At 38.1% G+C, this 27,215-nt stretch overlaps 1 protein-coding gene across 1 annotated transcript in view; it reads left to right on the top strand.

Annotated features, from left to right (window-relative positions):
• LOC136862773 (short/branched chain specific acyl-CoA dehydrogenase, mitochondrial) overlaps positions 1-27,215 on the top strand; it is a 158,669-nt gene that overhangs the window by 109,873 nt on the left and 21,581 nt on the right. Inside the window, exons 6-7 of the mRNA XM_067139019.2 lie at positions 2,291-2,416; positions 16,793-16,975. Of these exons, the coding sequence (XP_066995120.2) occupies positions 2,291-2,416; positions 16,793-16,975 (309 nt within the window). The remainder of the gene's footprint in view (positions 1-2,290; positions 2,417-16,792; positions 16,976-27,215) is intronic.

Below are 27,215 nucleotides of genomic sequence, written 5' to 3'. Positions count from 1 at the left end.
TTATCAGCACCAAGAGCTAGGCAGTTTTTAATGGAATGTGGAATTCCCGAAAAGTTGAGAGCAAAAGATTGGCAATGTTAGCTCCAGTAGCATCCCCTTCTAAATTAGGCACAGAGAGTAGACAACTCTGAATTTCATCGAGTTCAGGCCTAAAAAATGTTACAACAATGGGATATATTTTCAAGTTGCTTTTATTGCTACCATCAGTAGCAACAAAAAATGCATTCACCTACAAATGTGATACAATTTTCGCCTTTTCTTCCATGCACATTTTTGTAATGATAGCTGCTGTTTTCATTCTACCACACCCATATCGCTTAGCGATTTCCGAATCAGGAAACATTTTGCGAAACAAAGGTCTCGCGTGATCGGCACAATTTACAGGCAGGTTATGTTCTACGATAAATGACGTAAATAACGCCGCGGCATTCGTCACAGGATTTACATCTTGGTTTTTACATGAAAAGTTCAGTTTCTTGTTTCTTCCTACACACTGGGCACTCTCCTTACGTTTTTTCGTTTGCATATGCTTGAGTATATCGCACTTCCCGCCATGTGCAACTGAAAAGTCACACGTACATATAGTACAGAATGTGAACGTTGGTCCCTTCCTGGATAGAGTCAAACACGGAAACTCTTCCCTATAAGCACTTTTAAACACTGCATCATATTTCTTTTTTGACATTTTGGCCAAAACAAATAAGACACAACACGAGCACTTCTGCATGTCGTGGCCCGGGTAAACGACTATGGCATGCTACTTCTGAGGTTAGGTTACTCGCTTGACTCGCTTGCAAAGAGAATGACTGTATTATTATAGACCAAAGAGGAGCACATGACTGGCCACCGTGCCCCGTACTGCTATCTGGTATCATTATTAGAACTACTATCAACCAGTCATAGTCAGCCATATATCGACAGGACGAGGAAATCCGCGGAAGTTTAAAATAATACGAAAATTACTGATACTGCTCTGAAAATCGGGAGATTAGTCCCGGCGATCGGGAGATCGGGAGTAACGATGAAAAATTGGGAATCTCCCGCTTAAATCAGGAGACATGGCACGTCTGCCTCTTGAAATCCTCTGTTGTTATTATTATTGTATTATACTTCAGTAAGAGCCTCCATGGCTCAGGCAGGAGCGTGCTAGCCTCTCACCGCTGGGTTCTGTGGTTCAAATCTCGGTCACTCCATGTGAGATTTGTGCTGGACAAAGTGGAGGCGGGACAGCTTTTTCTCTGGGTACTCCAGTTTCCCTGTCATATTTCATTCCAGCAACATTTTCCAGTATCATTTCATTTCATCTGTCATTCATTAATAATTGCCCCAGAGGAGTGCGACAGGCTTCGGCAGCCGGCACAATTCCTATCCTCGCCGCTAAATGGGGGTTTCATTCATTCCATTCCTAACTCGGTCGAATGACTGGAAACAGGCTGTGGATTTTCATTACATACTTTGGTAAACTTGGTAAAGTTTGTCATAGAAGGTATTCTTGACTATATCTTCCTTCTCTTCTGTCATTGCTTGAATGTATAATATAGACAGATTATTAAGTTTTCCTTTAAACCTTAAAGTACACAATATTCATCTATGGCTTTGAAATGTATTATAAATGGTTCACTTCTATAATTGATCAAGAATCCTGTATCAAGGATATTATTTCATTTCCACTGTAAAATAGAATGAAGTTTCCAGTATCCATTATCACATTTCCTATCCAGCATACTTCCTGAATTGATGGTATGTATCCATTTCTGTGCTGAGAACATGCCCTTCCTCATTTAGGGACAGGACTTGGTGGAAGCACTGGTAGATAGTTTTGCCAGTCATTTATCTGAGCTTGGTACTGGTGTCTAGTTGAATTAAATTTTCCTTCTCCCAGACACTCGGTAAGTGATATTACGGGATGATGTAAAATAGACATTCAAGACCTTTCCAATAGTATGTTTACAGTTTAGTATTTTCCACTGTATCTCCTTGTCAAATTCTTTAGAGTGTGTGATTTAAGGAATTCAGTACTTGTTCATCATGAGCATACCTGCAAACATTGGAACATCAAAAAAGAATCGATATTGAAAAGAATATTAGACAAAAGCTATAGGATATTGGAACATTGTTATTAAATTGTTTGTTACAATTTTTATGCTAAGTATTGTAATGTTTGTTTTACTGTAAAATGTATCTTATTAGTCATGATTCAACATGTAAAGAATGTTGGAACCCATTTTACATGTTGTTTAATTCTTTTTATTATGTATTTAATTACCATGGTACATTATATCTATTACAGGGCTACAAAGGAATTACCTGCTTCATTGTTGAGAGAAATACTCCTGGACTAAGTATTGGCAAGAAGGAAGATAAGCTGGGTATTAGAGCATCTGGTACCTGTATGGTACACTTTGATAATGTTAAAGTGAGTTACTTTTCCCTTTTTTAAATCATTTTAAATATCTAGATATAATAATAATAATAATAATAATAATAATAATAATAATAATAATAATAATAATAATAATAATAATAATAATAATAATAATAATAATAATAATAATAATTTAATAATTTTTATGCTAAGTATTGTATTAAGTATTAATAATAATAAGTATTAATAATAATTTATTATATATATATATATAAAATTCGCTGGGGCCATCAAGGACCACGTTAAGTCTTGTTGCATTTGACACTGAACTTGGCCTTCTTTAGAGCCCAAATTTCCCTCATTCTTTGTGAGTGGGCCTGCTTACGTTCCTCTGTCCAAGGGGCACCGTGTCTTCTCTTCGGTTGCTCGTCTCAGTTTAGCCCGTTCGTCAATATTTTCTTGCGGAAGAGATCTCTATTAAGGGCATCTTCAGCTGAGATATGTAGCATTTGCAGGTCTTCTTTGGTATTTCTAAACCAGGGAATTGTGGTTTTGGGGTTTGAATCAAAAAAGTGAAAGATTTCTTTAGTTAACTTTCTTCCATCCATTCTTTTCAGATGACCGTAAAATCGTACCCGTCTTTTTCTGATTGTGTCGGTAATTTTCTCTATTTTGCTGTAGACTTCCTTGTTGGATCTCTTTTGATGGATTCCATTTCTGTACTTTGATCCCAAGATTCCTCTCACAATTTTGCGTTCTCTTTTCTCCAGTTCTTCAAGGAGTCCTTTGTTGGCATTTAGAGACAGGGTTTCGGCTGCATATAGAACTACTGGCTTCAGAACTGTTTCATAGTGACGTATCTTGGTGTTTTGGGAAAGGCATTTTTTGTTGTAGATTGTGCGGGATGTTTGGTAGGCTATTTCCAGTTTGCGTACTCGCTCCTGAAGTGCTTCTTTGACCAGTCCATTTTTCATGATGATCTCACCCAGGTATTTGAATTTGTCTACTCGGGTGATGTCCCCGTATTTTGTATGGAGTTTTGGTGGAGCCTCTTTGATGTTAGTCATTACTTCTGTTTTCTCAAACGATATCTGCAAACCAGTTTGTTCGGCTCTAGCGGTTTCTATGTCGTTTGAGAGAACAGCAATATCATCGGCAAATGCTAAGCAGTCTGTTGCGATCCCCTTTGATTTGGTCCCTATTCTCAATGGACTGTAGTTGGTTTCCTGTAATCTCACTCGCCAGGTTCTGATGATCTTTTCAAGAACACAGTTGAAGAGTATCGGGGATAGCCCATCACCTTGTCGGACTCCTGTTTTGATGTCAAAGGAATGCGAGAGACATCCGTGGAACTTCACCTTGGATTTTGTATTGGTCAGGGTGGCTCTAATTAATGCCAGCAGTTTCAAATCAACTCCAAATTCATTTAAGATGTTTAGCAGGACTTCCCGGTCAATGGAGTCGTACGCTTTCTTAAAGTCCACAAAGACAGACACATACTGCTTGGACCTTAGTGTACAATATTTGATGATCGTTTTGAGATTCTGGATCTGTTCAGCTGTTGAGCGACCTTTTCTGAACCCTCCTTGGTATTCACCTATTTGATGTTCGACTTGTGCTTCCAAACGCTCCAGGATGGCAAGTGATAGAATTTTGTAAGTCACGGGTAGCAAAGATATCCCTCTGTAGTTGTTGATGTTCTTCATGCTGCCTTTTTTGTGTAATGGATGGATCAAAGCTATTTTCCAATCTTCGGGTAGGGTCTCCTTGTTCCAAATTTCTTCTATTTGCTTTTGCAAGATATCAAGTGATTCCTCTGGGGCATATTTCCATAGTTCTGCTACTACTGAGTCTTCCCCCGGCGCTTTGTTATTTTTGAGACGGGCAATGTGGCGCTTGATTTCATTTCTGTCGGGTGGTCTGGAATCCGGGTACCTGAGTAAGGGTTCCTTGGTCTCAATGGCGCTTTGCGGTTTAGAGCAATTAAGTAAATTCTTGAAGTAATCTGCCAGAATGCTGCAATTTTCTTCATTTGACGTCGCCAGTGTGCCGTCCGTTCGCTCAAAGCATAGAGATGGTGGTTTATAGCCAGCAAGTTTGCGTTTGAAGGCTCTGTAGTACTCTCTGCTATCATTCTTCCTAAAGTTTTGTTCTATCTTTTCAATGAAGGATTTTTCGTATTTACGTTTCTCAGTTCTGAACACCCTAGCTGCTTGGGCACGTTGGGTTTTGTAGGTTTCCCAATCATTTTCTGATTTCGTAGAGTAGTACTGTTTCCATGCATTGAGTCTTTCTTGGAGGACTGATTCGCAGGTACCATTCTACCAAGCATGCGTTTTGCTTCTCTTGATTTCTGCAACGTCTTTGGCGGCCTCAACTAGGAGACTCTTGGCGTTGTTAAAGTCACAGTCATTTGGTCTAGCCTTCTCCTGGAACTCCTCGACCCTTTGCCGAAGTTGATCATTGTCGAAGCGTGTGATCTGTTTGGTTGTCTTCCTTGTGTTTGCGGGAATTGGTTTGAATTTGATAAGAGACATATAATGATCTGGGGCCACATTGATGCCTTTCTTTACCTTGACATTCATAATCTCAGGGCTGTTTCTCCTGGAGATTGCAACATGATCAATTTGGAACTCTCCGAGAGCTTGGACGGGAGAACGCCAAGTCATTTGCTTTCTGGGTAGATGGCGAAAGTGGGTCGACATGACCTGCAGGTTGTGATTTTCGCAAATGGACACCAGTCTTTTGCCGTTGGGATTGGTTCTTTTGTGAGCAGGGTAATTTCCTATAACTTTCTTGTACTTCTGTTCACGACCTAGTTGGGCATTGAAGTCACCCAAAAGAAGCTTGACATGGTGTTTGGGGATTTTGTTTAATTTTTCATCCAGTAGGTCCCAGAAATTATCAACTTCGTCTGGATCAGACTTGTTCTTATCGTTTGTAGGAGCATGTGCGTTAACTAGGGCGTAGGTTTTGTTCGCGCATTTAATTGTGAGTATAGACAATCTGTCATTCACAGGTTCGAAATTTGCAACCAATTTAAGGATCTTGGTTCTAACAGCAAACGCGGTTCCAAGCATCTCAGCTCCATTGAGGATTCCTCTTTGCGCTTTGCTCTTGAAAAATCGGTAGCCTTCGGATTCAAAAATCTCTTCATCTGGGTACCTTGTTTTCTGTAGGGCCATTATGGATATCTGATTTTCGTGAAGAGCTTTGGTGAGGGTTTTCAGCTTGCCAGTTTGTGTAAGTGAATTTATGTTGAAAGTTGCTAGAAAGGTTTTAGATTTTGGCCTGAGTTTTTGACTCTTCGGGGTACACCGAGACGCTCCGACTCGTCTCTTGCATGATGTCGAGTCTCCCCCAGAATCCGAACGAGACTCGTGCGCCGTGGTGTTCACGACGAGGGATTTATCCGAAGATTTACCCCCTGGGGTAAGTTTCTTGAAATGTTATGCCATCATGCTTTTTGACTTGACTTTGCTTTGGACGGGTACCCATCCTTTTACAACTAGGGTTGTTAGCCCTAGAGGTTGCCTCAAGATGTTTTCTGGCTTCTGGTCATTTACCAGTCTTCGCCGTAACCCTGGCAAGGGACCAGTTTTTTTTATTTCCCTACTACCCTCTGACTCTGCTGGCGGCAGAGCCAGCGAGCTTCCCCAATTCCAATGGGACGCGCCCGATGGAGGTAACCGGTAAATTATTATTATTATTATTATTATTATTATTATTATTATTATTATTATTATTATTATTATTGTTGTTGTTGTTGTTGTACCGGGAGGCACACCTCAACCCCGCACTTTTAAATAAAGCACCTTAAAGAACGCTATCTCTCATACAAATCTTGAAACAGCTACGGCATGAAGTTAGGACATTGACCAGAAGATGTCACCCTTGAATTATTGAGCAATGTGTTCTTTTGAAGTTGCCTAAACTGCTTGTATTTATTTTTGTTTTGGTTTACGTTATGAAGTTTGAACTTTTCTCCATAGATGTCCTTACAAAAACTGAGCTCATGCACTCTAGTGTAAGACCGAAGAATTAGTGATTTAAAGAAGTTTTATGTTCTTATGTGGTCTCAACTAAATTGTTCATTTATTTTGTTATTTCAAGGTTTGTAACACTTCTCTCTCATCCCGTAAGCTTTGAATCTGGCCAATCACAAATTTTCTGTAATTATTTTTCAGCCAATAATAGGTTTCTTTTACCTTTTGAATTTGCCAATAAAAGTGAGAGGGTGTGTCCAGATTTAGTCCAGAACCCTCTCGAACCGTCCCCTCGGGTATATAAGCTGAGGCTATTTCAGGCTACCTTGTCCTAGTGATCGTCGTCTTTCTGAGTGTGTGTGTTAAGACAGTTCAGGCAGTTCATCAGCCCAGGTAATGGCCTCCAGTGTTATATCTCTGTAGTTACCTCCGCAGACGTACACGAGGGGAAGGTTCGAATTTCTAACTATGTAACCGCCTGTTTTGTAAAATGTAAACCTTCTTTTGGCCAATGTAAAATTTCATAGAGAGTTTAATTGTAAATCGGGGATAGAGAGTGCGTTACACTCTTGAGTTCCCCTTCAATTTATTTTGAGGTGACTACGACTTTGTAACCGTTTTTCTTTTCTGTAAAGCGTTAAATTAACCTTCATTCTAGTCACTTCAGTAGCTTGGAATTCGCCTCTGCATCGTCGAGCCGCGAGCCCAATTAGGGTTTTATATTTGGTTTTCTAGGAGCGCAAGTGTACGCCTCCATACATTTTGTGTTTTGGGCCAGTAATTTAACCTGTTCTTCTTTCCATGAAGGCCCAGTAGTTTGGGTAATTGATACCCTTGTGTACAAATTGTAAATTGTAGGTTGGGCCTAGAGAGGCCGGAAATTGTAAGATTTTGTGTAATGTTGCCTTGAGTAGGCTGTAAGAAATCGGGAGCCAGTCTCCTTTGTTGGATTCGGAGAGTTTGTAAAATCTTTCTGGTTTTGTGGGATACTGTTAGTGCCTGTTGCAAGGCTGTAAGATTGTGACGGTTGGAGCAAAGTGTTCTGGAATTTAGTGTTTAATTAAACGCTACATAGGCGTCATTGTATTTATTTATTTATTTATTTATTTATTTATTTATTTATTTATTTATTTATTTATTTATTTATTTATTTATTTATTTATTTATTTATTAATTAATTACAGGATTTCTAATCCCAATTACAATGGCAAATATTTATTTACACATGTTTGTTTTAATGTTTCAATCGGTCTAATATCCTAATATCTGAACTATTTTAATATTATATTTACGTTGGGAAATAAATAATATTACATACCTAATCCTTACAAGAAACAAGTAGATAAAAACATAATTTTGTATCTAAACTAGTCTAAGATTGTTATTGTACCAGACCTTTCTTTTCTTCACCTAGTGAAGAAGCTTGTTAAGTTTGAAATTTGAAAAGAAATATAACCTTATTTTAAAGTTTTAAGTTAATCTTTGATATAGTAGATAGACCCATTTCCACCAGCACCTTCTTTCACCTCTTTCTGCTCCACGAAAACACAACAACAATAATAATAATAATAATAATAATAATAATAATAATAATAATAATAATCTCCTCCTCCACTTTTCCCACACCCTGGTGGGATCGCAGATGTAAATTGTGTTGTATATGTGGATTTGGTCCTGTTTTTCGGTCTAATACCCTTCCTGAGTCCAACCCTACATGGAGGGATGTATTCCCTATTGCATGTTTCTATGGTGGTTGGCAATGTGGTGTGGTGTGGTGTGGTGTGTGAATATGAAGACTAGTATGTTGGAACAAACACAAATTCCCAGTCCCTGAATCAGAGGAATTAACCACCTGTGTTAAAATCCCCGACCTGGATGGAAATTGAACCCGGGACCCTCCTGAACCAGAGGCCTCTTTGTTGACCTTTCAGCAATGGAGTTGGATATTATTATTATTATTATTATTATTATTATTATTATTATTATCATCATCATCATCATTATTATTATTATTATTATTATTATTATTATTATTATTATTATTATTATTATTATTATTATTATTATTATTATTATTATTATTATTCAGATGAGTATTCATACATGTCCAAGGTGAGAGTTATAAAACTTGACATCGTTAGTTTTTATTGAAATGAATTATGTCTATTTTTGAAATTTTTTGGAATGAATTGGAAGAGCACTTGTGCATTCTCCAAGACCTAATACGATTTACGTCAGTCAATCTACCATTAGTGTATGATATTACTGTATTTTGAAAACTTGACGTATACAGTTTGTTCCAGTGCCTGGCATTTAGACTTACTTTGTGAGAAGTGTGAAGCCTATAATATTATGAAAGCTGGCATCTTACTGCACAACAGGATAATCTGTGATTACAATATTATTGAAAATAGCAAGTTCTGTTATCTGGTAGTATAATCAACAATAAATGATTAGCACAATCAAAAGATGCTGTGTCTTGTGGTATATCAGATCTATATAGAACTTTCCATAGTTTTGATATTTTGTCTGAGTCTCTTGCAAAATAAACTTCTCATGGATTCACATGTACATGTGTCATCATCAGAGCCAGGTAAAGGATTGAAGTAAGTCTACAATATTGAGAATTAAACAAAACACTGAATGTAAAGAGGGAGAGGAAGAGATAGTTGAGTTTCATATCTGAACTTTCTCAGGATTTGCCTGCCTAAGGATTCTTATGATTGTGTTTTATTTCTATATTGATAAGTATACCTGTTGTGTAGGTACACTTGTGTGCTTATCATTAGTTTGATGTCTATTTTTACGCTGCACAAAGCAACCGCAGAAAGAATATTCCTGATGCAGTCTGTCAATTTGGAGTAATATCAACCACTATCACAAGATATTTTTCGATGTCAAGATGCATTTTTTTACTGAAATGTGTAGCAACTGGTCATCCTATAAATACAAGAAAAATTCACTGTATGCAATAAGAAACGAGAAAGGAGAGCAGTGAGACATTCATGTTTAAGATTATATGTTTTTATCAGTTTGCTAGGAAATGTTTTTAAGAATCCTGCAGATATCAGAGCACCAGTTGAGTCTAGTGCGAAAGCAGTATAATTGAAGGTTCACTATCATAAAACGGACAGGAGCGGAGAGAGTAAAACATAAAAAATAAAAGGAACAGCTACAGTACTGTGCAAATTAATTAGAACATGGTGGGGATTTTTCCCTACATAATTTTCTTAATGGTTGGCAACAGTTTGTTACATATTGCTTATTCTTAGCTCCCACACACTATAAATATTTTTTGCTCTGTTATTCATTGGTAGTTATCTGTGTGATGATTGCGTTAGGTTAAAAGTTCATTTATTTCAATGTGTGCCACTTTAGAGGGATTTTGAGGTTTCTTTGTGCAATTATTAACACCAACATCTTCAATGGATGCATCTTCTGGGAAGTGTAGTGCGATTATAGCATTACCTCAGAATACTTCTATGACACACAGAGACTTTGCTACTAAATTTGGTGTCGGTGAAGGAAATATAAATAAAATTGTTCAGCGACCAAACAGACTGGCTCATTTTCACCAAAGGAAAAGGGAAATTGTGTCAGGAAAAAGAAAATGATGCCATCTGATGAACATTTTCTCCTCAGAAGAAGCATATCAAACCCCAGTCTGTGTGCTATTGACTTGGCTCACAAATTGAGGGAAAGGGAAGTGAATCTGCACATTTCTAGTGTTTGTCATAGATTTCTGGCAACTGAAAGCCTGCATACCTGTAATGAGAACCTTCTAACAGGAGAAATGTGCAGAAAACATCTCTTGTGGACATGTAGTCATGAGGATTAGACAATGGAACACTGGAAGAAAGTTATTTTCTCTGGTGAGTCATTTTGGAGTACAGAGGCAGATAATTCAATATGTGTGTGCAGAGCAGAGAATGAGCCATCAACTTCAGCACATCTGCAAATGACTGTAAAACACCCCGTAGATGTTTTGGGGTGTTTCACTATAAAGGGTCAGGACCCCTTGTACCATTTGATGGGATGATGAAATCTGACTCGTACTCCCAAATGCTGGAAAGGGGAGTTGTTCGTGAGCTGCAGAAGAGGTTTCTAGGTGGTAACGTAATTTTTCAGCAAGATTTGGCTTCTTGGCATACTTTACAAGTTATAAATCTCATTGTAAAACCGTATTGGATTTCAGAATAAGAAGTTATTATATTAATAAAACCACCTTTCCAATACACAATAGTCCTTTATATTTAGGATAAAACCATTTAATTACAAGTAGGACATGTTTCACTCAATCTTAGTGAGCATCAACAGCTATAGATAACATAATCCATGGTGGGTCAGGGCCCTGATCCTGGTATGTATAACAAAAGAACGTCTAATATACATTGATAAAATACGAATTTTAACAATTTAAAAAGAATCAATAAGATTATATTATGTCTATTAAAACAAATATTGATCATTAAAATTGCTTAAAATGTAAGTGGAATGAATGACATGAAATGTTACTATAGTATGTAGTGATTAAATGTTCGTATAAATCAATGACCATAATAATCTTCGCTCAATTGCATTAGACTGTTTATGATTAAAAACAGTTATTCACATAAGGGTGAGCTCTTGTAATGAACTATGATGATGTTTTTTAAAATAAACATGATGAGGAATGCTAAAATCACATATATTGATTGAAAAACGAACTGCACTGATGATAAAACGTCGTCTGGATCGGCGTAAATAACCTTATGGGACTTCCTCATGTTGTGTTTCAAACATTATTATATTTTGTGTAGTAGTGATAATATTGGGCTTCAAATGGAGAACTACTGATCTCCTAGGTGAAATGATATAAATCGGGTGTATCCTGTAAAAAAAAAAGAAAAAGGAAGAATAGTATGTGTGTCAGTTGCTGGAATTTAAAGGCTGTACTACTGTAAGGAAATAATAACAGAAGGCACTTGACCGTGTATTAATTGAGGGGAGATTAGTCCCTTGGTTGTTTACTGAGGTTTGATGGTCACTGACTTGCTGCTATGTGGGTTGTATGAATGCGAACGTCGAGACGGGGAAGATAGCGGGAAGGGGAAGGGAGGCGGGACGTTACGCGAGTTGTCAGCCAATGGAGGTGATGCAGTGCTAGGAGGCGTTGTAGGTGTGGCTACTGTTGCTGTTGTTACTACAGGAGGATCGAAAGCATGTGTATAATGGAAAATCTTCATGAAATTTTTAGCATTATTCCGAAGTTAGCTATTAGATTGGGGATTTGCTAAATTATGGGGCTATTAATGTCCGAGACGTCATTTAAATTACTATTTTTATTAAAGTACTGGTCCAAGGAAATGTAAGCATTTTCATACCCGGTCATTAGACTGCTTTTATTTACGTATTTGAGTATTTGCATATCTTGATCGATAGTATTGAAATTATGCCCTGTTTCCCTCATATGAATACTCATGGCGAAATGCTTTTTGTGTTTCAAGGCATTATAATGTTCTAAATAACTTATTCTAAAGCTACGGCCAGTTTTTCCTATATAAGAAAAATTGCACTGTGTGCATCTGAGTATATATATTCCCGAGTTCGAGAATCTGTCGTAAATTGTATTAACGGAGTTGGAATTGAAAAAATATTACAGTTACTGTTGCAGGTCCGGTATGCAATGTTAATATTGTGCTTTTTTAATGGTTTAGTGACATTGTGAATAGCTGGGTTGGTGAAAGTAAAAATAGCGAAACTTGTTTCTTTGGTTTCTTCGGGAACTAATGTAGTTGTACTCTTTGATCTAATTTTACCTATGATTCTGGTGATCATATCAGGTTTAAAACCGTTCATTATGGCTAATTCTTTGATGAAACATAGTTCTTTTTCTCGATTAGCATTAGAAAGAGGAATGTTCATGGCCCTGTGAATCAAGCTGTAAATTGTAGCCTGCTTATGGGAGTTGGGGTGCAAGGATTCGCTTTTTATTGTTATAGGAGCGGCAGATGGTTTCCTGTAAATTTGATAAATGAACTTATCTTTATCTCTAGTCAAAGTTAAGTCTAAAAAGTTTAAGGAGTTGTTGACCTCGTCCTCTTTAGTAAACTGAATACTGTGGTTAAGGTTGTTAAGGAGCCTGAGTACATTGTCACTATTATTCAATTGTTTATCTCTGATCGGGAACATATCATCCACAGATCTTAGCTAGAGATTTACGCCATTAATTTTATTAATTATTAATTTGGTTTCCATATCGTCCATAAAGATGTTGGCAAGGATGCCGTAAATTGGGTCGCCCATTGCTAAGCCTTTTTGATGATATACTGTATTTTATTATTGAATGTGAAATAGTTATTGTTAAGTATGAATTTCAATAAATTAATAAAATCGTCTATTTCGTATCTGCTTAGATTGTTATGTTTCATAAGGTTAGATTTTACAATGCTAATTGTGTCATTTACGGGTATGTTCGAATACATGTTAGTGATATCATATGATACCATAACATGATTATCTGTTAGCTTGAATGTGGACAGTTTGTTGCAGAAGTCGACAGAATTCTTTATGTAGGCTTTATTATTCAATTTATAATGCTTGTATAGGAAAAGGTGCAAAAATTTTGAAACGTTATATTGGGACTATTTCTACAATTTATAATGGGGCGCATTGTTATCCCTTGTTTATGTATTTTTGGTAGAGCTCTGGCTGTAAGTAACTTAGGGTTCATTATGGTAAGGTTCTATTGTTCGTACTCTTGTAAAAGAAAAGAAGACTTTTGTAACAGGTTTGTAAGATCTCGTTGGATTTTTAATGTGGGGTCTTTTTCCACTATATTATAAGTTTCAGCGGAAAAGAAATCTTCGGTTTTGCTAATGCTATTTGTTCCGAGGTATCTGTGGAACAGCAGAGGTGAAAGAAGGTGCTGGGTGGAATAGGTCTCAATTACAAAATTAAAGTTAATTCAAAATTTAATAAAGGTTATATTTTCTTTTCAAGATCAAGAAATAACAAGTACAACAGGCACCCAGTAGCATATCAACAAATTAAGAAAGTACAATTACAGTTTGTTACTGGATTTGGGCTTCGAGCCCCAGACTCCCAATCCTTGAGCTATAAGCCCAACTTTACCTATATACAAGGTTCAACAAAGGGGCAGAAAACCCCAATCATGCCAAGGAGCACTTGCTCCCAATTACCCAGTAAAGCCTCCTCGAGGCACACAGAAAATCCACTTTTAAGAAAGAGCAAACTCGCTCTCAAAGATCAAGCCTATTCAAAGGCCACACCATACTCCACCTTCAATCTGCCCTCCAGGCACACAAGATCAGGGGTAATAATACCCAACCTACTGAGGCCTATTCAGTAAAGAAACAGGTCAATTACATGGCCCAAAATTCTGAGTTGAATGGAGGCGTAACTTGCACTCCTAATACATTTTTAAAACCTATTTGGCACTAGGCCGCTTATGCAAGGGCTAATCCCATACTACGGAGGTGACACGATAAGAAAACTTATTTACATTACGAAGGGAGGAAAAATGAAAATGAAAACGTAGTCACCTCAGAACAATATGAGTGGGAGCTCGAGAGGGTTAGGCACTCTCTATCCCAATTTATAGTTAAAAAGCCAAAATTTACCAAATGTCTATTACATTTTAAAGATAGGTTACATTAGAAAGGTTTCGAACCTGCCCCGCGGGTTAAACTGCTGAGCTAGCAAGAAATGAAGTTATGAAATGGCCATTACCTTATAGATGAACTGTTGCCCGAAGAAAGAGGCGCTTCCCGCCCCCTGCTACATAATCACACTAGGAGAGACGTTACTGAAGTGGCCCCGAGACCTAAAAATCAGCAGTTTATATACCCTCGTGGAACATTCGAGACCTTTCATGAATGATAACAACCCGCCCATAAATTTTTATTGGTCGGCTAAAGATTACAAGTCAAAAACAGAAGAAGACATCTAGGATTGGTGGAAAATTAATTACAGAAATTACTCATTGGTCAAATTCAAAACTGGCAGAAAGAGAAGGGTTATACTGCCAACCCAAACAATGACTGAAAGAAATTTAACAAAGAACAAACTTATGAATACCAAATTTCTTCAAAAAAAAAGTTCCTTCACTTCGCACTAGGGTGCACAATTGTAGTTCTTAAGTAGTGCCATCTAGAAGAGAATGTTCACACTTCTTACTACAGAGCAAACAAATACAAATCGAAACCGACATAGTTCAGAACACTTCAAAATTTACAGTAGAGACATCTTCTGAGAAACCTTAGAATGAATGTGGTTGTTAAAGTTCAGGCTTTCTCCAGTAGAGGAGTTTCAACTGGCGCAATGTTTGAATTAGCGGCGTGGAGGTGTACCGCCCGGTACACTATTCATTAGAACCGTTGTGGGACCTTTGTCCGCTTTTGTGACTATTGATATTGTTATTTTTGATTTTACTCTTGATTCCGGTTATCTGTTTGTTAAAGTTTGATATTGACTTGGATTTCAATTCTTTAACTAAAGAGGGGAGGTTCTTCTTTACTTCGTATTTCACGTCATTTCGATGTTCAATAGGGAGTTTTAAAATAATAGATTCAGCCTCGGCAATACTGGTAATGAGGTCATCAGACTTATTGGGGTTGGACCAGTTAAATTTCATGCCTTTATTCAAGAGGTCCATTTCGCTACTAGTGAATGTGGTATCAGATAGATTCACAGTGGAGGGAGTATTGTTTAACTGGGGCGTATGTGAATTATTCATTCTGTGAGAGTCGACGGACTTTGTTTTTGAATCCTTGAGAAATTTTAGTTTTTTCTCCAAAACTAGAATGGGACTCCTATTCTAAATTCGTTAATGAGAAAGTGTCAGCTGCAATGAGTAATAAGCAATTAGTTACCTAGCGAGTCAGAGTGGCATCTAAGAATCGCTGGGCTGCATGTTTAAATACCTGGAAGGGAGTGGGAGTGAATGTGTTAAGCTGATCGTGCTACAGATCCAGTACTTGGCCTTGCTTCCTGGCAAAACATATTCTTGCTGGCGAGTTCTCCTGAGTCCGGCGATTGTTCACCCCGGAGTTCGCCGCTACAGCCCGTTGGTGCACCCTGGTCACCATGTTGTCAAGATCTACTCTGATGCAACTCCCTGGTCCATCGCAGCAGTGGCACCAGCGTATCATCAAGCCTGGGAACAGGCATTCGGGCAGCGGGCCTGCATCAACGTTGCAGAGACTGCCGCTGCCGTGGTAGTGGCCCACTAGGCTCTTCCGGATTTGAACTATATAAACTTCTTTCATCTCGATGTATATACCGACAGCTCCGTCACCCGCTGTAACTTGAGTACGGACACAGAGCTGTCCTCCATGCAACTCCCTTCCTTCTAGCACTGTATGTTTACACAATAAAGAGAGCAGAAAAGATGGTTGTAACCATCTAGTGGCTGATCATTGCCTTTGCCGATAACCCGATGGACGCCCCCTCCCGGTATGTGTGGTCTTAAGTGCACGTGAGCCTCCACACGCTATAAAAGGGGGCTCCGTTTGGGAGTGTCATTCGGCGAAGAAACGAGGCCATGGCCAGTCACAGTAATAAGAGCACTGCAATTATTCACATGATAATGATAATAAATACTGCACTTTTTCATTATACTTTTCAGTTCTTTCATTTAAATTGTTTACATGAATGATTTCATGATGTGTACTGTTTACAGAATGCTTTTAATTGTCAATGTAAAAGGTTTATATGGGAAGGTGAAGAAAATGGTTTTATGTTTTAACTTGTAATGTAGTGATATACTGATATCTGACTATAATGTTGCTTCTCCTCATTCCTTTCTTTTTTTTTTAACATAGAAAGACTAATTAGGGTTGTTTACAAATTACCTATTATTAAGAACATTGTGTCATTGTTTCTCTAATTGAAGATGCTGAAAGCTGGAAGTTTTATTGTTGTATGTATGAATAATGTATTCTTATGTAGCAAATTGCTTAGTTAAGGCAGTAAAGTAATGCTTGGCTCATCTGGAAGAACATTGTTTCGGTTCCCTGTCGAAAGGTCAAGAAATTTAGAAATGAGACCTGTTTTTCTAGTGAGACATATGACCCTGGGGGCAAAGGTGGTCAGGGGTTGGGCTAACTACTCTATCTTTCTTAATACTGAAGATATGAATAGTGGAAGCCTTTACTTCCTGTGTTTCAGAGGCCTCCACGGCCTATACAGGGATGCCTTAGCTGTATAAATACACTTTTAGCCTATATAACTGAGCCGGTTTCTCAATTTCTCGGAACTTGAATGATTAAAAATGTAACTTCCAAATTTGGCAGATGATACAATAATAAAAATATTGGCTAAGCAAGTTTTGCACTTTACAAAAAACCTGCAATAAATACATAATTTTTAAGACATTTGCCAAATCTTCCACTCAAAAATGTATATGATTGTGAAATATTGTTTCCTGTTGTGTTTCTAGGTACCAAAATGTAATATCTTAGGAAAGGAAGGACTTGGTTACAAGTATGCAGCTGGTTTCTTGAATGAGGGCCGTATTGGCATTGGTGCTCAGATGTTGGGTCTGGCTCAAGGATGCTTTGATGCAACTATTCCATACACTTTAGAGAGAACTCAATTTGGAAAGAAGATCTTCTCATTTCAGGTTACTTGTTATTTGCTCATTATTTTTATTTCTTTAGATATAGATCCAGTGTCCATTTATTTATTTATTTATTTATTTATTTATTTATTTATTTATTTATTTATTTATTTATTTATTTATTTATTTATTTATTTGTTTCTTTCTTTCTTTCTTTCTTTCTTTCTTTCTTTCTTTCTTTCTTTCTTTCTTTCTTTCAATGTGGGAAGTATCAAAATTGTAGATTTGAAACCCACTTTTCCTTTTGATGGTTGATTCTTCAAGGTGTAAAAAGACCACTTGTACTGATGAGCTGCTGCTTCAAACAGGAAGACTGACAAATCTGGGGCCTAACTACACATATAAATTATATGTGACTGGAATTTGATGGACTGGACGACTCTAGTTGCTGGCTGGCTGCCAACCTACCTGCTGATGTTTGCGCATGTATGTAGAAGCGGGGACAAATAAACCAGAGTTGGTTCTGTTATATCAGTTTAACAGAAAGTAATGTAGCTATTTTGGGAGTTGTTTGAAATGAAAATAAAATAGTCACATGTGTGCCTTACACGGAGAGGTCGTAAATCCTCTTCACGTGTTACCGTTCACATTGATTTAACCGGGCGAGTTGGCTGTGCGGTTAGGAGCGCACAGCTGTGAGCTCACATCCGGGAGATAGTGGGTTCGAACCCCACTGTCGGCAGCCGTGAAAGTGGTTTTCTGTGGTTGCCCATTTTCACACCAGGCAAATGCTGGGGCTGTACCTTAATTAAGGCCACGGCTGCTTCCTTCTCATTCCTAGGCCTTTCCTGTCCTATCGTCATCATAAAAGCTATTTGTGTCGGTGCGACGTAAAAGAAATAACAAAAATCTCACATTGATTTATTCCTGTGATAAAGGTTTTTCTTCTGCAGGATAAATAAATTCAAAAGAAGAAGAAATTGGTCAGTTTGTAATTGATTTTAATTGACAGTAATTAGACAGGCGTTCATTGTTTTATAGAGACATCTCCTGATATGAATGAGAACAGCAATGATAGTGACAGCTGCAGTGATTCTCGTTCTCCAACCACAAGCGATGATGGAGGATCGAGTTCAAGACTCCAGCATAAATCCCTGGAATCTAGTGATGCAACCAGTCTATCTCCAGGTAACTCATCAAGTTCTAGCTATATTCCTAGTCAAGGAAAGAAACCTAAAGGGCCTATTATCAGCAGTGCTTACAAGGAAAAATCTATGAAGTTCTGGATTAATGAAGGTGATGAGAAGCAGTGGTCATTTACAAACCTCTGAAGCCACTTTCTCTTGGTTACATCAGAATACCTACCTTACATTTTGAAGAAGCAGGTGGGAAATCAAACTGAAAGCAAAAAAAAAAGAAATGTATATGAGAAACTTTATTCCCACTTTCAGTAGACTAGAAAATCAGAAAGCAGTGTTAGTGATGAAGACTTATGACTGAGGGTTGTGGAAATTTTGCAAGGACTACAAAGGGTGATACTTGTGCATCCCATGCATGGATTGCTTGATTCGAGAAAAAACACAGAATTAAGAGCAGGAAGATTACTAAATTTGTTTCACAATACCACTTGTATGATGATGCAGAAATTGACAAAGCAGCAGAGGAATTTGTGAAGACAGCCAAAGGGTGATTCATTAATTACCCCTTCCTTAATTCACAACATGGACCAGAGTGGATTTGAGCAAGAAATGCAATCTAAATGGATCCTATCCTTTTGTTGGTGAAAGACACACACACTACAGTAGAGCACCAATCATCACTCGTATAATATAATACCTGTTACCTGCAGGAAGTTAAGGCCCAATAGTTTAAAAAAAAAATAAAGCTGATAATATTGTCACAGCTACAAAATCAGGGAAAACTCCCAACCCTGGACAAGTTGTTCTTCCGACTATGGAAATTTTTATACCACAGACTGTCAGAGCTTATGTCTTGTCAGGACATTAATGTTAAACATTATCATCGAGGCATTATTCGTAAATTACAGTCGTTCATTCATTTTCATTTCTCATCTCAAGATTCTGGGACATGATCAAATAGTCCTGGTTTGCTGGGAAATACATAAGAGAGTGACATGCTGAGTTTATAGTGCCTATTAAATACTACCTGGAAACAAAAAATAAAATATGCAATGAACAATGTGGCAATGAAGTGCTTGTTCGTTGTGCATGATGTTAAAAAGACTTATGTTTCAAACATTCCATCACTACCAGCCATTTCTTATTTTATCATCCCTCAAAACTAGTAGTTATTCTCCAACTTATGCTAGTAGTCTTAAAAAACATGCAGTTAAGACTCCACGTCGTCAGCTCAACTGATAACTTGGCTCTCTCCCAGGGATAACCAGCTGTGCTACATTGCTCATGTGACTTCAGTGATTCCTACTTCAATTTTGGGATGTGCAGTGGAAAAGAGCAGCTCACTTTTTGCATGTGGTCTTCTTATACTACACAGAATCAACCATCAAAATGAGAGGAGGGTTTTGACACAGAACATTTTGATACTTCCCTTGAGAGGATAAATTAAGATTATATAAAACTTATCATCTAATCTATATATATTTATTTAGCAATAATTGAATTGCCTGAATTAATTGCTTTGCTTTGCTTTGCTTTGCTTTGCTTTGCTTTGCTTTGCTTTGCTTTGCTTTGCTTTGCTTTGCTTTGCTTTGCTTTGCTTTGAAGCGAAGCGAAGCCCTGATATTTGTCTATGATATTGTTATTGTATCTGAGACTGCAGAAGATCTACAGAAGTGGACAGAGTCTTGGGTGAGGAGTACAAGATGGAAATAAATAAGTCCAAAACAAAAGTAATGGAGTGCAGTCGAACGAAGGCAGATGATGCAGGTAATATTAGATTAGGAAATGAAGTCTTAAAGGAAGTAGATGAATATTGTTACTTGGGTAGTAAAATAACTAACGATGGCAGAGGTAAGGAGGACATAAAATGCAGACTAGCACAAGCAAGGAAGACATTTTTTAAGAAAAGAAATTTGCTCACTTCGAACATTGGTAGAGGAATTAGAAAGATGTTTCTGATGAACAGGCAGTAGAGAGGAGTGTGGCATTGTATGAAAGTGAAACATGGACAGTAACTAGCTCAGAAATAAAGAGAATAGAAGCTTTTGAAATGTGGTGTTACAGAAGAATGCTGAAGGTGAGATGTATAGATCGAATCATGAATGAAGAGATACTGAATCCAATTGGTGAGAGATCGATTTGGCTAAATTTGACAATAAGAGAGAGAATGATAGGACACATTTAAGACACCCAGGACTTGTTCATTTGGTTTTTGAAGGAAGTTTGGCGGTAGGAACGGTAGGGGTAGACCAAGGTATGAATATGACAAGCAGGTTAGTGTAGATGTAGGATGCAGTAGTTAGGTGGAAATGAAAAGGTTAACACAGGATAGGCTGGCATGGAGGGTTGCATCAAACCAGTCTATGGACTGATGACTCAAACATAACAACACAAACAATTGAATTAGAGACAGCTGCATTTTAATGAAATGGCTCTACGGTAGACTATGTAAATGCCGTAGTACAGGGACCATTCATGTGGAATGAAGTGGAACCCTGGTACATAAGCCAACATCCCTCTTCAGCAAACAATACAGGAACTTTCTTTCAGACGATTTCCACTCATTTGTTATTCTCCAGCACACTGCGAAAGAACTGTACCTACACGCCAAAGCAATGCACCATATTGCTTCCGGATTGTGACCGATTGGTTTTTTATGCACTCTAAGGACATGAGGATTCTTGCCTGGTCCTCAAGGCCACCTAAACTCAATCCTAGAGAGCTCATCCAGAATGCTGTCATGAGGGATGTGCACACACTGGGCCCTGCTCTGATCATTCTCCTACATTATGGGTGACTGTACAGTGGTCATGATTCAGTATGGCTCCTCAATGTTTCTGATGTCTCACCGCATCGCCGCTGTCATAAGGGCAAAAGGAGGTGCTACACGCTACTAGCCAGGTATCTCTAAATTCAATTATCACACATCGGTGTATATCTTCCTTCCCTGTGAACCATGTAGCCTTGCCAGTATGGGGAGCCTTGAATGTCCCAATGAAGCTAGTAGTGGAACTGTAGGTGCAATCATATTGCATTGGTATGTGTTGAGAGACAAAACTAACAAATAGTTCACGCCATTTTCAACATTTGTAGCCTTATTTATTATGTTTTACAGTTTATCTAAATCCACATCGACAGTGAATATTTACTTCCGTATCTTGAGATCGAATAAATATATTAATTAGGAAATTCAACCTTACAGTTATCAAATTTTAAAAAATGATGAAGTTTTAACAGAACCATGACAAAGTGTCCTGCCAGCGAAGTGATAACGGAGTGCTCTGTGAGCGAGTGTTGGTGCCTCTTCCCAATAAATGAACAAGAATGCTTTTGACTCTTGATGCTGCTAGAGTAGTGTGCTCTATCCAACTACTGCTTTCCATGTCTAGAAGGATCCAGAGCATTCAGCGACCATATATAAAACCTTGCCTTCCGGGTAATGATGTTTGTTGGATGCGCTAGCGAGTGGTTGGCTGTTGCAAGAGCTCTGTATTATCTTAGTGATAAAGTAGTTAATAGTTGTAGAAATTTAGCAAATTTTGTGTGTGTGTGATACATTTAGTTCCACAAATATTGGTGTTTAGTGTTTGTAGTAATTGAGATTAGTGGTATTTATTTACAATTTTTACACTGGGTAGTTCCGTAGGTGTTATTAAAATATTAGTGGGTTTGTTGATAAAATACTTACAAAGACAGGATATTAAAAAGAGTCGTAACTTCGGCAGTGGTTATATTAGTGCAGGTAATTGACAAGGTATTTCAAATAGCAGTTCAACTGTCCCACCTAACACGAAGGTAATAACTTCAACAGCATGTACAGTATTTCACGTGCAAAATAGTTAACTGTCGTATTGTTATTGATTATTGTCGCTCTTCATATTCAAATATTGCATTGTTGGCTACAGTCGTGAACAAAGGGTGTAGTGTAGTCAAGTAAATATAAATAAAAATCAGCTGATCCTGTATTGTATTCCAATCATTTGTAGGTCTGAGTAGGTAGTTAAAGTATCCGTAATTATTATTTTGCTCCCTCAATCTTTCAGTATTTATGAGCAGTTAGCTAATACAGTAATAATAAAGTTCCTATATCCCAATAATTGCAATTCAAGTTCCTGGAGTAGTAGGAGTAGTTTTGACAGAAATATTTTTGAGAAATTATTGTAGACAACCTTAATTAAGGACACTTTTATATTCTGTCCCATGGAGTAGGGAAAATAATAGTAATCCACCAGCTGTAATAATCACATAACCACATTTCAGTTGAGAATTGTAGTGAAGATACGGTATAGTAGATAGTATCTTGCCTGTTATATTTGTGTTGGTTTTTTTTTTTTTTGGTAACCCTTTCGATACTTTAGCATTTAACCAAACGCAAGGTTTCATTTCTATTAGAGCATAGTAGGATAAAGTAGTACTAACAATAATCTTCTGTTTACGCATTTAAATTTGTTGGTAATCCTTGAGTATGGTTGTTCTTGCAAATTTCAAACTTTAGGACTAATTGCAATTTTCATTTCTATTTGTGCTTAATAATAACCTATTGTAATTAGGATATGTCTTAACATAATTTAAAAACTATTGTAGTGTATTGTAGTAACTTATTAAAAATTAGAGTGCTTATACTATTATTTTGAGTAGTCTTGCAAATTTCAAACTTTAATTGAATTTCCATTTCTGTTTGTGCTTAGTAATAACCTGTTGTAATTAGGATATGTCTGAATGTAGTTTAAAATGATTGTAGTGTATTATAGTAGGTATCTTATTATAAGTTAGTGTGTTTATTCTATTACTGTGAAATATTTGTGCAGTATAATATCTGTAGTATCTATAGTATCTGTGGTATCTGTATTAACTCTCTTACTAGAATTCTGTTGCAGTAATTAGGGTAGACTTAATGGCAATTTAGAATTGTCTAGGCCTAATTCTCGAGTATTACTTTCGGTTTTCAGTAATTAACATCAATTTTCATTCTGTTAGGGTGTTGTAGAAAAACATTCGTACAACTAAGTAGTATTGTAGTGTAGTAGTAGTAGTAGTAGCAGCTTATAATAATTACTTTGTTGTTGTGTGATTTTGTGAACTGTCCTAGACAATATTTCTTTCCTTTCATTTTTATAGACAACATTTCCTTCTTTTCATTTTTATTTTGCACAAAATAAATTATTTTATTTTTTCTTTTCTTCTCATTATTTCGTAAAGAATGGCTAAGGAGTGCAAGTGTAGGAACTATGGGTGTGGCCAGGCGTTAAGGAGTATGAGGGAGGAGTTGGAGAGTTTGAGGGAGATATTTAGGATTCTCTCAGAGGACAGGAAGGAAGGTAGGCCTCCATCAAAAAATGTACAGGATAAAGTAGGGGTAAAAGAGGGATGGGAAGGAAAGGGGGGAATTGTAGAAGACTGGTGGTCTAATGTTTTAAGGGGAAGGAGATTGCAGGCTAAGGGTTCTATTCAGGATCAGAATTCAGGACAGGTGTCTGTGAGAAATCGGTACGAGTCACTGCAGGTAGAACAACTGAGGGAAGATGAGGAACAGGGAACTGTTGCTGAGATGTATGGTAGTAGGTGGAAGGGAAAAAGTAAGAAATGGAAATGTAGAGTAGAGGATAGGAAAAGGCAGGTGGAACAGGGTCATGGGAGGGAGAAAAGGGAGGAGGAAGTAGCTTCTGTAGCAGTGAGAGACGATAGCACTGACCAGGAGGGGAGGGGATCAAATGACGTGGGTAGGGTTGAGGCTCTGGTCATAGCGGATTCCGTGGTTAGACATGTGGGGAAAGTATGTGGAGGAAAGGGAACCAGGGTAGAGTGTTATCCAGGAATTAGGTTGAGGCAGATGTTGAGGAAAGTAGAACAGAAGGAAGAGGGAAAGGAGAAGGTGGTAGTGTTTCACGTTGGTACTAACAACGTAAGACAAGCAGGTATAAATACCAACATAGTTGGGGATATGTGGGATCTGGTAAATGCAGATTAAGGAAGCGGAGATTGTTATTAGTGGAATACTGTGTAGGAGGGATACTGACTGGAAGGTGATTGGGGATTTAAATGAGACTATGGAGTGGATATGTGGGAAACTGGGAGTGAGATTTCTAGATCCTAATGGGTGGGTAGGAGATAGATATCTGCACTCAGATGGCCTTCACTTAAACCACAGTGATACATATAACTTAGGAAATTTGTTTAGAAGGGCTATAGACAGGTACATTCAGAGAACCGGGGTGGCGTAAGTAGCGGTGATAAGGGTACAGGGAAACGGAAGTCAAGTAGAGATGACATAAAAATGTTAGTGCTCAACTGTAGAAGTATTGTAAAGGAATCAAATTAAGTAATATAATAGATATATACTTATCAGATATTGTAACAGGAGTTGAATCATGGCTGAGAAATGATATAATGGATGCAGAAATATTCTCACGGAACTGGAGTGTGTATCATAGAGATAGGATAGGAATGGTAGGAGGGGGAATATTCATTCTGGTGAAAGCAGAATTTGTAAGCTACGAAAAAGTTAAAGATGACAAACATGAAATTCTAGGTGTAAGGCTCATATCTAAAGATAATAGGCAACTTGATGTCTTTGGAGTGTGCATACCGGGAAAGGATAATGCTGACACTGATTCAGAATTATTTGATAAGATAATCAGCTATGTTGGAAACGATATGAAAAGGAATGTGATAGTAGCAGGTGATCTCAATTTATCAAATGTCAATTTGTTATTTGCTTTACATCGCACCGACGCAGATAGGTCTTATGGCGACGATGAGGCAGGAAGGGGCTAGGAGTGGGAAGGAAGCGGCCGAGGCCTTAATTAAGGTACAGCCCCAGCATTTGCCTGGTGTGAAAATGGGAAACCAAGGAAAACCATCTTCAGGGCTGCCGACAGTGGAGTTCGAACCCACAATCTCCCGAATACTGGATACTGGCCGCACTTAAGCAACTGCAGCTATCGAGCTCGGTAATGTTAATTTGGAAGGTAATGTGAACAGCAGGAAGCATGAACAACAAATGGCTTATAAGTTAATATGGGAAGGGCAGCTGATTCAGAAAGTGATGGAACCAACTAGAGGGAAGAATATTTTCGATGTGGTGCTGGTAAAACCAGATGAGCTCTGTTACGGAGTTATCCGTGGTAGTTAGAGGTGAAAGAAGGTGCTGGGTGGAATAGGTCTCAACAACGAAATTAAAATTAATTTAAGATTTAACAAAGGTTATATTTTCTTTTCGAGATCAAGAAATAACAAGTATAACAGGAACTCAGTTATATATCAACAAGTTAAGAATGTACAATTACAGTTTATTAATGGATTTTGGGCTTCGAGCCCCAGATTCACAATCCCTGAGCAATGAGCCCAACTTTACTTATACACAAGGTTCAACAAAGGGGCAGAAAACCCCAATCATGCCAAGGAGCATTTGCTCCCAATTACCCAGTTAAGCCTGCTCGAGGCACACAGAAAATACAATTTAAGAAAGAGCAACCCGCTCTCAAAGTTCAAGCCTATTCAGAGGCCACACCAAACTCTACCTTCAAGCTGCCCTCCAGGCACGCAAGAATAGGGGTAAAAATACCCAACCTACTGAGGCCTATTCACTAAAGAAACAGGACAATTACATGGCCCCAAAATACCAACTTGAGTGGAGGCGTAACTTGCACTCCTTATACACCTTTTTAAAACCCATTTGGCTCTTAGGCCGCTTATGCAAGGGCTAATCCCATACTACGGAGGTGACACGATAGGAAAATTTATTACATTATGAAGCGAAGAAAAACGGTTATGAAAACGTAGTCACCTCAAAAACAATATGAGAGGGAGCTCGAGAGGGTTAGGCACTCTCTATCCCGATTTGTAGTTAAAGAGACGGAATTTATACCAAGTGTCTTTTACATTTTAAAGGAAGGTTACATGATAAAAGTTTCGAACCTGCCCCGAGGGTTAAACTGCTGAGCTAGCAAGAAATGAAGTTATTAAAAGGCCATTACCTTATGGAAGAACTGCTGCCCGAAGGAAGAGGCGCTTCCCACCCCCTGCTACATAATCACACTAGGAAATATGTTACAGAAGTGGCCCGGAGACCAGAAAATCAGCAGTTTAAATACCCTCGTGGAACATTCGAGACCTTTCAAGAATGAGAACCCACACCCCCCTCAACTTTATTGGCTAGGATCAAGCAACATATCCATATCGGAGAAGACATACGTTATTGGTCAAAAATTAATTAGAGAAATTCGGGATTGGCTAAAATCAAAACAAGCGGAAAGAGAAGGGTTATACTGCCAACCCAAAAAAATGACTGAAAGAAATTTAACAAAGAACAAACTTATGAACACAAAATTTCTCAAACAACAGTTCCTTCACTTCGCACTAGGGTGCACATTTGTAGTTCTTCAGTAGTGGCATCTAGAAGAGAATGTTCACAGTTCAGAACTCTTCAAAATTTACAATAGCGACATCTACTGAGAAACTTTAGAATTAACATTGTGGTTAAAGTTCAGGCTTCCTCCAGTAGAGGAGTTTCAACTGGCGCAAGGTTTGACTTAGCGGCGTGGAGGTGTACCGCCCGGTACAGACCTCCCCCCAACAAAAGTCTTTCCAAGGGGTAACACAGAAGAAGACCAAATTTTGTTTTACAACAAGGTCCAAGTTATGATGTTGATATAGAAATTAATTGCAGAAGGGTTTACAAACAAGTTTTATTAAATTGGTTGGATCCAGTTTCAAAATTCTTTGTAGTAGCTTTAGATGTAATGACTTTATGCTTGTAGTAGTTGAACTGAGAAAGAAAACTTTTAATTCTTGAAAGGGAAAAAAAAAATTTTTCTAAGTCCACCAGATGTTGCAGTTGAATCCAAAAATGTAGTAATTGTTGATATGAAATGTCCATGTAGCTGATTAAGTACATTAGTTGCCTATTACTTGATGGCGAGACCAGCCGCAGCAGCTTGTGTCCAGAGGGGGCCGCTCGGACCCCTCAAGTACCCTGAGATACCGCTCTCCCGCACTATGAGAGGGGTAGTGGTGGTGAAGCACGCCGCACACGCGACGATTGTTTACAGACCACGGGCAGTTTGCAGGAGGTGCGCCGCACATCAGCCTTGGCCGGGAGGAGGGCTCCGGCTCGCCATACACTGGTTGTCCTCACTGAAGTAGATCGGGCCCGTGCTCTACTC

The sequence above is a fragment of the Anabrus simplex genome, chromosome 2 (genome assembly GCF_040414725.1).
Source record: "Anabrus simplex isolate iqAnaSimp1 chromosome 2, ASM4041472v1, whole genome shotgun sequence".
NCBI classification, from domain to species: Eukaryota; Metazoa; Arthropoda; class Insecta; order Orthoptera; family Tettigoniidae; genus Anabrus; species Anabrus simplex.
The sequence above is the reverse complement of the archived record's forward strand: the minus strand, read 5'-3'. Positions and strand labels throughout refer to the sequence as shown.